Raw genomic sequence first — 12992 nt, forward strand, 5'->3', positions numbered from 1 at the left:
TTGGGAGACAGGTTTGCTCATTGAGCAGATAAATGCTGTGAACCTGCTCTGTGCCAGGACTCGTTCTAGGAGTCAAAGATTCTGCGGTAAGCAAACAAAACCAAGTCCTCGTGGAGTGGAGTGGACACTCGAGCAGGAAGGTTTACCATGGGCCTCACGGCAAATTGCCTCCAGACTCTCCCCGTCCCTTGTGCTCCACGCTGGGCATCCTCATGTCTGGCTCTGGGCGGTGGGGAAGGGCAGCCAACCATCCCCCCTCCTCCCGGGGACACCGATTGCACACGTCGCTTAAGACAGACGAAGTGGAAAAACAATCCAATGGCTTTTGCGCCACAGCCAGAGACACCCCCAGAGTTCTGGCTCACACCAGCCTGGACCAGCCCCACCTAGGCGCCCTGATTTAGCCCCACCCACTTGCCCTGGGAGAAGAGAAGCCCACTGCGGGCAGAGGTCTGGGCCAAGTGCTCTCACCACCGCAGGGGCTTTTGTCTTTCACTCTTGAAATAAGAAATTTGGTGAGGGGAATGGAGAATCAAACCTGCTCTGGGCCCAGGGATTTTACCTTCCCCGTTTGTCCTTGTTCTGCTATCCAGAAAAGGCCGGCGTTTTGAGGATGAAATGAAATGACAGATGTGTAAGTGCTTTGAAATAAAGGCAGCAGGGATACAACTGTATTTTTATTATGCAGAAGAATCCTTTCTCCATAACATAAAACTTGTTTCCTGTTGAGGGCTGAGAGTAATAACTATGTAATTAGACTCCATGTCAGATCAAGAGACATGCTCTATTTCTCATTAAACATTTGTTCACCACCTACAGTGTACAATGTTGTGTATTGTGAGAGGTGCAAAACTGAATAATAATCTCACCTTCAAGGAATATATATTCTTGTACAAGGAAGATAAAACTTAGATAATATAATGCAAGGTCAAAAGAAAAAAGTGATCCAGAGGAAGGAGTGGTCCTATCCAGGCATGGAGGGTTGAGGAAAGTCTTCTGAAGGAAAGAGCATTTGTCAGAGAGATGCACATGGTTGAACTGGGACGTGCTGTTTACCAAGGACACAGGACCTATCTATGACATAACTAAAGGTCACAAAGAGTGTTGGGGGCTCACAGAGAATCCAGAAATGGGGCCCTATGGACAGCCTAGCCCCAAGGAGCCGGCAGACAAGGAAGATGAGGCCTGGCAAGGCAGCTGAGCATTTCTCTGAATATGGGATTGGCTAAATCTTGGACCTGTAAACGTTTCCTCTGTGCTTTTCTGAGCTTCACTCTTGGGTGCCCACACCTCTCTTTGAAAGGGTTTGGTGTCTATGAACCTAGACGTCTTTCAGTAATGATTTAAGTTCCTCAGAAAACTGGGGGCCCCGGAGTGAGAGAGGAAGAGACTAAAGGAAAGGAGGGGGAAAAAGTCCGTTTAGCAGTCTTGTTCTGTTTGATCTCAGAGACAGCGGGCAATGATGGAAGAATGCTGGAGCCGGGGATGGAGGGCGGTTGGATTCCAAGTGGCGGTCTCCTCCCTGGGCTGCGCCCGCTGTTCGGACTTGCCGACTTCAAACAGGACTGGGGGATTCCTGGAAGACAAAAGAATTCAGGGCAGGGGCTTGGATCTCAGTCAAAAATAACTCCTGTCTTCATCCCAGGCAGCTTGGGGCTGTTTGCAGGCTTCTCAGAAAATGGAACTCCACGCGGGCGGAGGGGACTGTTAGGGTCGGAAGGGTGTGGGCCTGGCCGAGGGAGACATCAGAATGGGAAACTGGGCTTGAAGAAGAGGCCCAAGCACAAAGGTTCTGGAGAAAAAGTCACTCCCATTACCCCCCCGCCCCCGGTGCTGCCATTGCTTTGAGCCGTAATTACAGCCCTGAATGTTTCTTCGCTGGTTTCTCATTAGCTCATGATGTCCACAAACAAACTCCTGGGCTCCCCTCACCCCCTATTCCCTCTCCCAGCGGTTCCTCCTGGCTTTCCTGGTTCACCAATGGCAACCCCATTGTCCCCACCCCACAAGGTTCAGAACATCAGATCCATAAAGAAATTTCCTCCCTTTCTTGGTAGATGCATCTTAGACACTCAGCCCCCAAACAGCTCTCCCCTCTCCCTTCCTCTATCCCACTGGTCTGTAATTAGAGGATTATCTAATTTTCTCCCAGGAGGCCAGGGCCTGGGTCTTATTTCCTTTGTATTCTCAGCACCTCAGCCAGGGTCTGGCAAAGAATGGACACTCGCAATGTGTTAGCAGAATTGCTCTCTTGAGCTGCTGCCAACTTAATCTTCCTAAAATGCAGCTCCAATTAGAAGCCACCACTGCTTCTCCATTGCCCATTAAGCAAGGTCCAACCTCCCCAGACGGGCACTCAAAGACTCCGGCGGCGTGGTTCTCACCCACCTGGCCATCCCTGCTTCGTGCTCACCCACAGAGTTGTTCCCAAGACAGTCAGTGGCTTTCCCAACTCTGTACCTTTACTGCAGTGGTCCATCCACCAAGAAGCCCTTCCACACTCTACCCAGAAGCTGCCCTCTCAAAGTTCATCTCAATAGCATACTCCTGCCCCTCTGGACTGAGTTTGACCCATCAGAATCTGAACTGCTCTCTCCCAGGCTCTAACCCTGTCCTGCACTGACTTAGTGTCTTGTTAGGAACTTTACAAGAGGTCCTGGATGGAGAGCACTTACAAAATGAAGAGCAGGGTATGAATGCCAATCAGCCCATCAGCAGGTAGCCCCAGGGTACGAACATGTAGGAATGCCTGGCCAGGGCAGCGTTCAGCATAAGTGAGCAGGCACCATGCCCTTTCTCTCCTCTGTCTCCAGTATGGCACAGAATGTGCTGGCCCACAGGCTGTCTTAGGTTGGAGTGGGACAAAAACTGTCAGATATCCTGGCCACTCCCACCCCTTAGAGGTTTCAGGCCTTGGGACCCAGGCCCCGGGTCCCACTGCCTGCTGGGAGTGGTCTGTTCCTAGTTGCAGATGCCCCTGGGGCTGAGGGGTTCAGTGGGCTGGCTGGCTGGTGAGGCTGAGGCAATGCTGAGGGCAAAAGGTGAGAGTGTGGCCTCAGGTTCACAGAGAATGTTGGATGTCACAACTTGTCACAGAGTCCAGATGGCTGTGCTCCTTCCAGCAGGGGCCAGGGAAAGGGAAGCGGTCTCCTGAAGGGAGGATTCTGGCTAGAGGTCAGGAATTCTTCCCAAAGAGACTTTTGGGAACACTGTCTGCCGAGGTGGGGTGAAATGTTCCTAGGGCAGATGGAGGAGTAGGAGACCCTTCTGGATACTACCCAGAGCCTCCCCCTCCCCTTTATTCTAACCGCTGCTGCCCTCATGAACCCATCTTTGGATGGCACCTCCCATGTCCCTGTGCTCAGGCCAACCTCCCTCCTGTCTGTCTCCTGCACTACAGCTGGAGGGATCTTTTTAAATATTACTCTCCTGCTCACAGTCCTTCGATAGCTCCCCATTGCCCTTAGAGTAAAGTCCAAGCCCTTTTCTCAGGAAGCACACCCTCCCCTCCAGGCTGGGCTCTTTACTTTGAGTGCCTTGCTCTGAGTTCCAGCCTGCCAGACTGCATACAGTTCCCCTCCCAAACCATGCTGCCTCCCAAGTATGTACTGTTCTCTCTGCCTGGAATGTCTCCCCTCCAGCTTTTCCACTTTGCCTGGTTCTGGGGCATGTCCTTTGGGAAGCCTTCTTGGACACACAGGAATCCCCTCCTTTGGGTTTCTATAACCCTGGACTTCCCTGGCTGTCACCCTCAGCTGAACAGTTTCTGGAGGTCAGGGTCTGGATCCTGTACACCTCTGTATTCCCAAAGCTCTGTTACTGGCACTTAGTAGGAGCACAAGAAATGTTCGGGGAACTGAACTGAGCCTCCTGAGGTCCCTTCCGCTGGAGGGAATGACAGAGTTGGATCATTTGATAAGCGCTGTCTCTGGGCTGGAGAGAAGGCAAAATTCAAAGGGCAGCTGGGGTCAGAACACTGCCCAGGGCTGCTGGGCACCTCACAGAGGCCAAGACCTCCCTGGGTTCTTCTCCTCCCCTCCCCTGGAACCGCCCGCTTCCTGGCCCACTTCACCAGTCCCAAAGATCTAAGTGTAACACAGCCAGCACCCATGCAGGTCCTGTAAGTGATATGGGGTGCGGAGGGTGGGGGGAGGCAGTGACACTGACCTTAGGGCCCCCAGCCACCCCATGTCCTTCTGGGCTTCATTCTGCAAAGGAGTCGATCAGCCTCTCTTCTGTCCCCTGAAGGCTGTTTTCAAAATCACACCCTATGCAGACAGTTTTATTTACAAGAAAATCTTGGCAGGATCTTGACTTGTTAGTAGAGTAGGGATGGGGGGAGGGTGGTGAGAAACAAAAATAGTTGGAATGATCACACTTTCTGAAACCGAGATGAAAATTGGTGTCTGTAGCAAACTCACCTAATTAGAACGGAGTTAATTTCCTTCTCTGCGTTTAGGAGGAACAGTCATTGTCGGGTGGGATGGTCACAGGTTGGATCCTGGGGCCGGGGTTCTGTGTTCACTTTATGAAGATGAGAGCATTAATTGCAACTTTCACCAATGGAAATGAGCATCAGTTTCTGAGAGAGAGAACAAAGGCCAGTAAGGGGAGTGGAAGGAGACAGCCTTGGTGTGGGCTGGGGACTGACGGTTGGACATCACCAGAAATGAATCCCTGAGCCCCCTGGGAGAGCCCAGCACCTGTCCCAGCCTGCCATTGGCACCGCTTACAGGCAGAGCCTCTGCTTAAGGGAGAGTCTCTCCTGGGAGTTCTCTCCTGCAAGGAAGCAGGACCGATTTTGCTTTTTTTCTTTAAAAGATTCCCTACTCCTCTGCTCTAACTTGATTCCTACTTGCTTTAGCCCCTCTCCCAGGTAGGGCACTTCCCTAGTCTTACATTTGCCACCTGGTCCAGTAAAGCCAGGGCACTGTCACACAGCTCTGGGTGTTGGGAGGCCAAGGTTCAGGGTTTGGGGTCTGGGATTCTTCTGAATTCTTCCATCTCTAAACTACTGGGCTACCTGGTCCCCCCAGGATCTGAGACCGAAGTGAAGAGAAATAGGGTGGTCGAGGGACGCCGTCCTCCCAGCATCCTGCCCCTAATCTATTCGCAGTTAACCCCGACATTGCCAACTTAGTGAATATCTCTCCCCTGCCTCCTTCACGAGTCTGCTGCCTCCAAGTCATCGTTAACCCAGTGAGTCTCGGCAAGTGGACACTGCACCCTCCGGCCGGGTGCGGAGAGGCAAATCCGGACCCGGAGTGGAAGCAGCTGGTGATGTGGCCGGGGATAGCACAGCCCCATCCCCGCCCTGGGCCGTGCGGCTACTTTGCCCAGCCCGCAGCAGCCCTCCTCCTCCCCAGGCCGCGGCGCTCTGACCGAGTCGGCCCGGGTGGTGGCGCCCGGGGGGTGGGGGCGGGGGCGGCGGTCCCCGGGAGCAGCCCCGCCCCCGCCTGCGCGCCGCCCCCGAGGAGTCCGCGGGGAGGTGGAGACTCTCGCGCAGAGCGGGGGCCGCGGGAAGCGGGAAGGGAGCGTGGGGAGCCGCGGGGCCGAAGCCGGGGCCGGCCCAAGGGCGCCCTCGCCTCAGAGCCAGGCGTAGGGGCCGCGACGGAGGCGGAGGCCGGCGGCGCAGCGGGCGCCGAGAAGTTTGCGGCTGAGGGCCCGGCGTCCTGGGGTCTCGAGGCGGCGGCGCGGGGGCCGGGGCCATGGGGGCGGGCGCGGAGGCGGCGCGGCGCGCACAGAGTCCCCCGTGCCGCACGGCCGCCGCGGCGCAAAGTTAGCCCGGCGCCCCAGGAAGAGCCCCGCAGCCGCGGCTGGCCCCGGACGCCGCCTCGGCATGGGCGAGCACCCCAGCCCGGGCCCCGCAGTGGCCGCCTGCGCCGAGGCGGAGCGCATCGAGGAGCTGGAACCCGAGGCGGAGGAGCGGCCGCCACCGGCGCCGGAGGACGTGAGTGCCCCCTCCCCGGCCTGGGCAAACTTTCTAGGGGGCGTCAGGGGACACCTGCCCCTCCCCCCGGCTTGCCCCTCGCGGGGCAACTGGGAGGTTTCAAGGTGACGCGGAAGCGCCCCGGATTGGCCGGGTCCCCGCGGGCGGGAGGGGGCGGAGGGACCGGTCTCCCCGAAACGCGCGCGCGCCACCCCCTGCTCGGGCTCCCGGGGCTTCCCTGCGGAACGCAGCGCCCACTGCTGCGCTGGGGACCCGTCGGCCGCCAGAGCCCCCTCCTCGCGGCTGGTGCAGTGCCCGGGACACGGCGTTTTCCCGCAGAGGCGGCCGCGTCACAGCAGTGGCTCCCCTCCCCTCCCACTCGCGACCCGGGGCTCTCGGAACCCAGGGAAGGAGCGGGCGCCGCAGAGTCCCCGGAATCCAGCGGCGCAGATCGTTCTGGCGACCCCCTTCTCTGCTATCGGATTAGTCCGCACCCGGCACCTGTCCTGTCGCAACACTGATTGAAATTCCAGCTGGCCCTTGTCCCTGAGCCCGGCCGGAGGAGGGAGAGAAGGAGTGCTGGGAGCGGTTTTGCTCCCAGAGGGGGGTCAGGAGTCCCAGACCGCGTGGTTGCCAGCGACGGCCCCCTGGGTGAGGATAGGGAGGGGCTGCCCCAGAGGGCTCCCTGCCATCTGCTGCCTGAGTCTCCCTTGCTCTGGTCCCGGGAGCCATCGGCAGAGCCAGCCCTGGGGAGCCCTGGAAACTGGAGTTTCTTAAGCTTCTCCCTCCCGAGGTTAACCTGCTAACGGAGATGAAGAACTGGGCAGACGCTCTGCCCTGCCCCTTCCCTCTCAGGGTGGGGACGGGGAAGTGAAGCCTGGCCCGCACAACGTACCAGCGTCAGCCGGGAAGTCTGAATGGGGTTGTACTCCCCCTTTGGCTCCTGTGCTTGAACCCCTCCCTTGTTTCTGGCCCCCTCGTTCTAGCAGAACTCCTGTACTCGTCACTTAGACTCAGACTGAAGGAGACTGGGTGGGCTTCAGTGTATTTAGGAGCCCCCGCCTCCCAAACTTCAGGCAAAACGTTAGTGCTTATGCAGGGGTGGGATTTCCTGAGTAGGGCTCTCTGGCTGCCAGCAGGTTGAGACAGCTTCAGCAGCTCTGCTGGAATTGCACCTGGGCGTGCATTCCAGGCCTGGGAGTAGACACACAGATAAGCTTTAGGCAGCAGAAGTTATTAAAGGCTGTTGGACAGAGTTGGACATCTTTAGTAATTGTTGAAAATTACCCTTCTGCTCATTCCTCCTCCTGCCTATCCCAGAATGAGGGACGCTTTCCCTCTCAACCTGAGTTCTCCCAGCTTTGCTATTTGTAGACTTCGTTCGGGAAGCTCTTCCCAGATGTTCCCTGGCCTCTTGTCAGTGGGTGCCTGAATGTGGGCAGCAGTTGGGAGGCTAGGTCAGAAACAGCAGGGGGCTGCAGAGGCCTTGGTGATAAGTGTGTTTCTTTCTTTCTCTCCTCTTCCTCCTCTCCTGCATGGCCTTCCTCTCTACCAGCACTGGAAAGTCCTGTTTGATCAGGTATGTGAGCAGTTAAATGCCCCCCTCCTTCCTTCCAGTCCTCCCGGCAATCAGTCTCCCTGCTTGCGTGGGCTTCCCTAGCTCTGCACTCCTGAGATGGTGACGTGGGGTGGGGGTGTGGCTTAACGCATCTCTGGGACCAAAGGAACAGTAATGCTCTCCACTGCTCTCCAGGTTTCAGGAGGAGGTGGAGGGGACTCCCCTGAGAGATCCTTCCCTCCCTCCTCCTCCCAACTCCACTTCACCAGAGCCGGCTTTATACCATGGAGAAATCGGACAATATGTATTGAAGCCTGGGACCTTCTCCATATGCCAGGGGATTGCAGTTGGGGCTGGGAAGGTGGGGGAAGGGCCTATGTTAACATCCCCTCTCCTTTTCTACCTCCACCACCAAAGATCCATGGCCACCACTGAAGTAGAATCTCTGCCATCCTTGGAGGGTGACTCACAATATGAGCATTTTTTTTTTAATTGAAGTTTAGTTGGTTTACAACGTGTGTTAGTTTCTGGTGTAAAGCATACCCATTCAGTCATATATATACACACACATACTCTTTTTCATTATAGGTTATTACAAGATACTGAATATAGTTCCCTGTGCTGTACTGTTAAGACCTTGTTTATCTTTTTTATATGTAGTAGTCTGTATCTGCTAATCCCAAACTCCTAATTTATCCCTCCCTCTCCCTCTTCCCCTTGGTAACCATAAGTTTGTTTTCTATGTCTGCGAGTCTGTTTCTGTTTCATAAATAAGTTCATTTGTCACAATATGAGCACTTATGAAAGCTGACTCTAATTTTGCCTCAGGGATGCGAGATTTATAGATAGAAAATGGTACATGATTGTTTGCAATGCCTAGAGTCTAGGTGTGGGGAATGGAGTTGGAAGTGCCACATGTTGGCTTTGGAACCTGAAGATGGACATTTGACCTTCAGCAAAGAAATGGTTTTCTTCTTTGCTTGGTACTCCTGTTGCATGCAGTTGTGTGTTTCTTTCTCCCTCCTGGGTTCATGATACAGAAGGAGAGGAGGCAAGAGCTGTCTCAGTGCAGGGGAGGAATGAACGCTGAGGTCCTGGGGTGAGAATTACACCAAGAAGCTTGTGTGACTTTAAGAGACCAGTCTGGTTGGGCCAGAGGAAATGTACTGGGTTGGAGAGAGAGATAAAGCTGAAAAAGTACCATTGGAGGTAGGAGAAGCCTCTGAAGGTTTTTTAGCAGGTTTGTTACAAGATCCAGGCACTGCTTTGGGTAGATCCTGAGTGAGTGGGATAGAAGTCAGGTGGGTTGCAGGGATGAGAGAAATTAGCCAGGAGCCTGTGGCTATGATTGGATACAAGCACCTTGACTTGGAAGTTGATGGTAAGAAAGGAAGGAAAGAGGGACATGGCAGTGGGAGGACTGGAAGCCCTTATTAGACCCTAATAGATGAAAGGACCCGTGTATGTAATTCTGAGATTCTGAACCAAGGAGGAAAAGGAAAATTCAGGGTCGGGGTTGGGGGAGGTTGCAAAATTCGGTTTTGGAGCAGTTCAGCTTGAGGAGCCCCCTAAATGCGGATGGCCAAGTGGGACTGAAAACACGGAATTCAGCTTGAAAGACATGCTGGACCTGGGGCGTCATCCACCCTAACACGAGGCCTGGCAGTGGCTTGGGAAGCATCCAGCATCTCCTGTCCCTCTGGGGTGGCACACCTCTCCCTGGCTCCCGAGTGCCACCTACTCTCCCTCCGGCTCCTAAGAGTGCAGCAGCGGCTGGCCTGACGCCCTGAGGCAGGAGGGGGCCGCCTGCTGCCTCTGATACCACAGCCAGCAAGCTGCCAGCCCTTCACACCTCCTGCCAGATTTAGCACCGAAACCTAGAACAAAGTGTATCATTCTTCTTTCCCTCTGTCTGTGTCTGTCTTTCTCATTTGATTCATTTTCTTTGCCAGTCCCTGTGTGTGTGTTTACATTTTTAAAAGGAACTATTTGGGTGAACGGAGGAAAACTTTCAGTCGGAAGAATTTGGAACTCAAGGGAGCAGAGAGAATATGTAGCCCCTGATATCCCTGGGTGATCTATGAAATCCAATTTTTCCCTCTGGATGGAGACCCTGGGTGTCACATGGAGCACCCCCCGGCTTCTGGGAAGGGATACCCAGAAACCATTCTGGACAGACAAAATTAATTCTGGGAAAGGAACTCCCAAAACTTACTCTGGACAGTTTTTTCTCACGATAGGTTCTGCCTTGTGTCTGTACTGCCCACCCCTCATGAGGCATTAGAAGCCTCTTTCTATTATCTTGACCTCTGGGAGATATCCACTCTGCGTCTGTTCCCCCTACTTTCTGGAGCCACTCTGGACCGTTCCCCTGATAGGGCTGAATGAAGACAAGGTGTGAAGCCTCACAAATGGACACACAACTTCAGAAAGACACCGGGTTATTCAGAATATGGAAGGTTTCATCCTCTCTGCCTCTTCCTCTGGGCTTATTTAAAGGAAGGATTTGGTGATGGCGAACTTGGTGCACTCAGGAAAGTATGTTTGGCCGGAGGTTGCAGGCAGCCTCCCCACAATTTCTTGCAGACGTTGACGGCCCTGATGGGGCGAACTGTGCTGAATGGAGTGGGATTCACATGACACCTGTCAGAATCCCTGCAAGTTAATATGGCCCCGGAGCTCACCTTCCAGAGGCCATTGGGTTGGGAGGCTATCCCCAGTCGGTCTTCCTTCCCTTCCTGGGTCAAGGCGACGGATACCAGCGGTTGTGGTTTCAAACTGGGATCTGCTGGGACCTTTTTCCAGGTTTTAGGGATGGAATTGGGCCAGTTCTTCTGTGCTCTCTGATTCTTCAGCATGTAGAGTAGCTTTGACCCAACAGGAAGCTAATTGGACCCAAGGACTAGAAGCTATGACCTTGGTCTTTTGGTCCTATGTGGTCATCCCTCATCTGAATGGCCAGATTGCCTTTTGAGAAGTTGGAGGTGAAGAAAACAGGTGACCCCGGCCCCTTGGAAGTTTACCTGGCCGCCCCCTTCCACCCTCCCCAGCATCCTGGGCATTTGTCAGGTCTGCTTTAGCAGGGGTGTAACACGCCACCCTCCTCACCCCCCTCCCTGTGCTTCCACGCCAGTCCCAGAAGTCGCAGCAGGCAGGAAACCCAAAGCTCATCACTTCGGCCCCCAGATGTTCCAGGGGCTTGTTTCCTGTTTGAACTTCTCTTTGAGGAAATTGTCTTCCCACATCCTTGGGATCTTAGTGGTTTTCCTAAGTACTGGATTTTAAAGTTACCATAAATATTAACCTGTTGTCAGTGTAATATCGTGGTTAAAAAGATCCTCTTTGCCTATAGTTGAATCTGTTGGGCTTTTCCTTCACGATTCCTTCTGTTGCTTCGGAGCTAAGACAGTTCTCTTTCCTCTCCAGATCTCATAAATATGCGCCTCTATTTTCTACCACTTTTTCTCTGATTAAAAAAAAAAAATCGTCTAATCTTTTAGTCCATCCAGATCCTATTCCAAACCAGTTACCCTAGCATCACCGTTTATATATTGTTTGAGAAATTTTATCATTTGGTAAATTTTTGTGTGTGGTTGAGTTTATTTTTGATTTCTCATCTATTCCCCGATATTTACCATTTTGCTCAGGTAGCGTGCCCTTTGGTTATTGCTCTATATTTGTTTTGCAGGTTTCCTACAAGCTCCTCTTTTTCAGGTTATGCTTTGATAGTCTCATTCTCAGTCCCTTCCAGAACTCCAGGGAGGTGCCCTCAAGGGCCCAAGGTCAAATAGCAGATAAGAGACTGGAGCCCATTAACCCTTACAGGGCTTCTGGGGTTGGAAAACCATTTCCAGGTTCACACTTAAAAATGCCTTCAAGATCTCTGAATGTTTAGTGAGCAAGAGGGCTTGGAGCAGAGTTCTGTTAAGTCAACAAAGCACAATTGCTTTCCAAGCTCCAACAAACAGGAGGGAAAAGGGAGAATGAAAGGACCTTGATCGTGTCTCCCTTTCCCCCTTCCCTTGGGAGCATGCATTTCCCAGACTCCAAGAAGAGACCCCAGCTTCACTAATCTCCCGGAAGTCTTGACTGTCCCTCCAAAATTATGAACGTGCTATGACCACAACCTGGGTCTGCTTAGGTAGGCTGGGGGGGAGAACCCTGGCTATGGCGTCAGATAGACCAGTGTTCAGGCCTTACTGGCTTTGTGATAGGAGTCAAGTGACATTAGCTCTCTGAGCCTCAATTTCTTCATCTCTAAAATGGGGATAATCATCTTTAACTTCTGTGGGAGTTAAATAGAAGTGGAAACTCTTCGTAGTGTCTGATACCCAGTGGACTTTTGACAGCTGTCATTTGACTGGGAATCAGAATTTAGTGGAAGAGACACAGGGCCACTTCTGAGACCCGGGCCTCCCTGGGGAAGGTGGCTGCCTCTCTAAACCAGCTCCTTCCCAGTCCTGGCTCCTGGAGAGAGCCACTCCTGCACCCAGAGGGTTTTTCTGCTTGCTTTCCCTTAGTGTCTCTCCTGTCCAACCCCCTTGTCTCCAGCCTGAGGAAGGTCTTCCCTTAGCCTTACCCTAAGGTCTACCTCATTTACAGTGCTGGAGGCTGGCTTAAGAGGGTTCTGGGAGCTGAAAGGAGGTTGACATAAGACTGCTGAACGGCTTAGTGAGAAAACACCTGCCCCAGAGACGGGGCATTGGTGGTGCCCTCATATCACAGGATTAACCAGCAGAGAGGGGTTCCCTTGCTCGTGCTCTGCACCTCCAACCCCTTCTCCGGTGGCCTCCAGACTTGAGAGTTTATGGACTTGCTTCCACCACAAAGCCAGCTTTGCTGCCGTGCTCCTGCCCCAGTGACCCCAGCAGTCAGGCTGAATTAACCCTTTTATCCCCGACCACTGACCACTCCCACAAATACATTCAATGGCAGTTGAGCAGTGGGGCCGTGGGATCTGAGACTGTACGCTGCCTGGCTGCCTGCCTGACACACACACATGCTGGAATGAACAAGTCAGACGACATCCCTGCACACGTTGTCTTGGGTTCCAGTGTCCTCCCCAGCAGCAGGCCCTGACTGTGGGGCTGCCTCGCCTGGGTCGGCCCCTCTGGGGCTGCTGCTACGAGGATCATGGATCATTAGGTGGTTAGAAGCATCTTGTCCAATCTGCTCATTTTGCAAATGAGGAAACAGAGGTCAGTGACCTCCTGAGGTCACTTGACGCAGTAGTATCAGAGCTGGTGGCCCAGCTCTGCCCTCTCTCTCTGACCTGTGTTCCTGCCACTGGGCCTTGCAGACCTTCGTCTGCTTCCTTGGTGCCCTCAGTGACTAAGGCAGTGGTGAGGACCCACATCTGGCTCAGGTCCCAGCTCTGCTTCTCCTAGCTGTGTGACAGTGGGGAGGCCAGGTCACCTCTCCGAGCCTCCATTTTCTCATCTGGAAGCTGCCTGCCCTCAGGGCTGTTGCGAGGCCTGATGGGACAGCGTGTGGATAGCACTTGGC

The 12992-nt window shown here is 53.8% G+C and overlaps 1 protein-coding gene and 1 long non-coding RNA gene across 5 annotated transcripts in view; one reads left to right on the forward strand and one right to left on the reverse strand.

The window, feature by feature from the left end:
* Positions 1-510: 510 nt before the first annotated feature.
* On the reverse strand, positions 511-5435 carry LOC116656814. Its single transcript, XR_004311802.1, has 3 exons — positions 4422-5435; positions 4168-4268; positions 511-1576 (listed from the first exon to the last, which is right to left on the reverse strand). It is a non-coding gene; the product is annotated as an uncharacterized LOC116656814 (long non-coding RNA).
* Positions 5436-5467: 32 nt separating this feature from the next.
* Positions 5468-12992, forward strand: part of RHBDL3 (rhomboid like 3) — a 40313-nt gene continuing 32788 nt past the window's right edge. For 2 of the 4 annotated variants that reach the window (XM_032457702.1, XM_032457706.1), the window contains exon 1: positions 5469-5950. In XM_032457702.1, coding sequence (XP_032313593.1) covers positions 5840-5950 — 111 coding nt within the window. In that variant the 5' untranslated portion in view covers positions 5469-5839. Of the gene's footprint in view, positions 5951-7484; positions 7509-12992 lie in introns of all 4 variants that reach the window. The other 2 variants (XM_032457701.1, XM_032457703.1) reach the window with 2 other exon arrangements.

The sequence above is a fragment of the Camelus ferus genome, chromosome 16 (genome assembly GCF_009834535.1).
Source record: "Camelus ferus isolate YT-003-E chromosome 16, BCGSAC_Cfer_1.0, whole genome shotgun sequence".
Classification (NCBI taxonomy): domain Eukaryota; kingdom Metazoa; phylum Chordata; class Mammalia; order Artiodactyla; family Camelidae; genus Camelus; species Camelus ferus.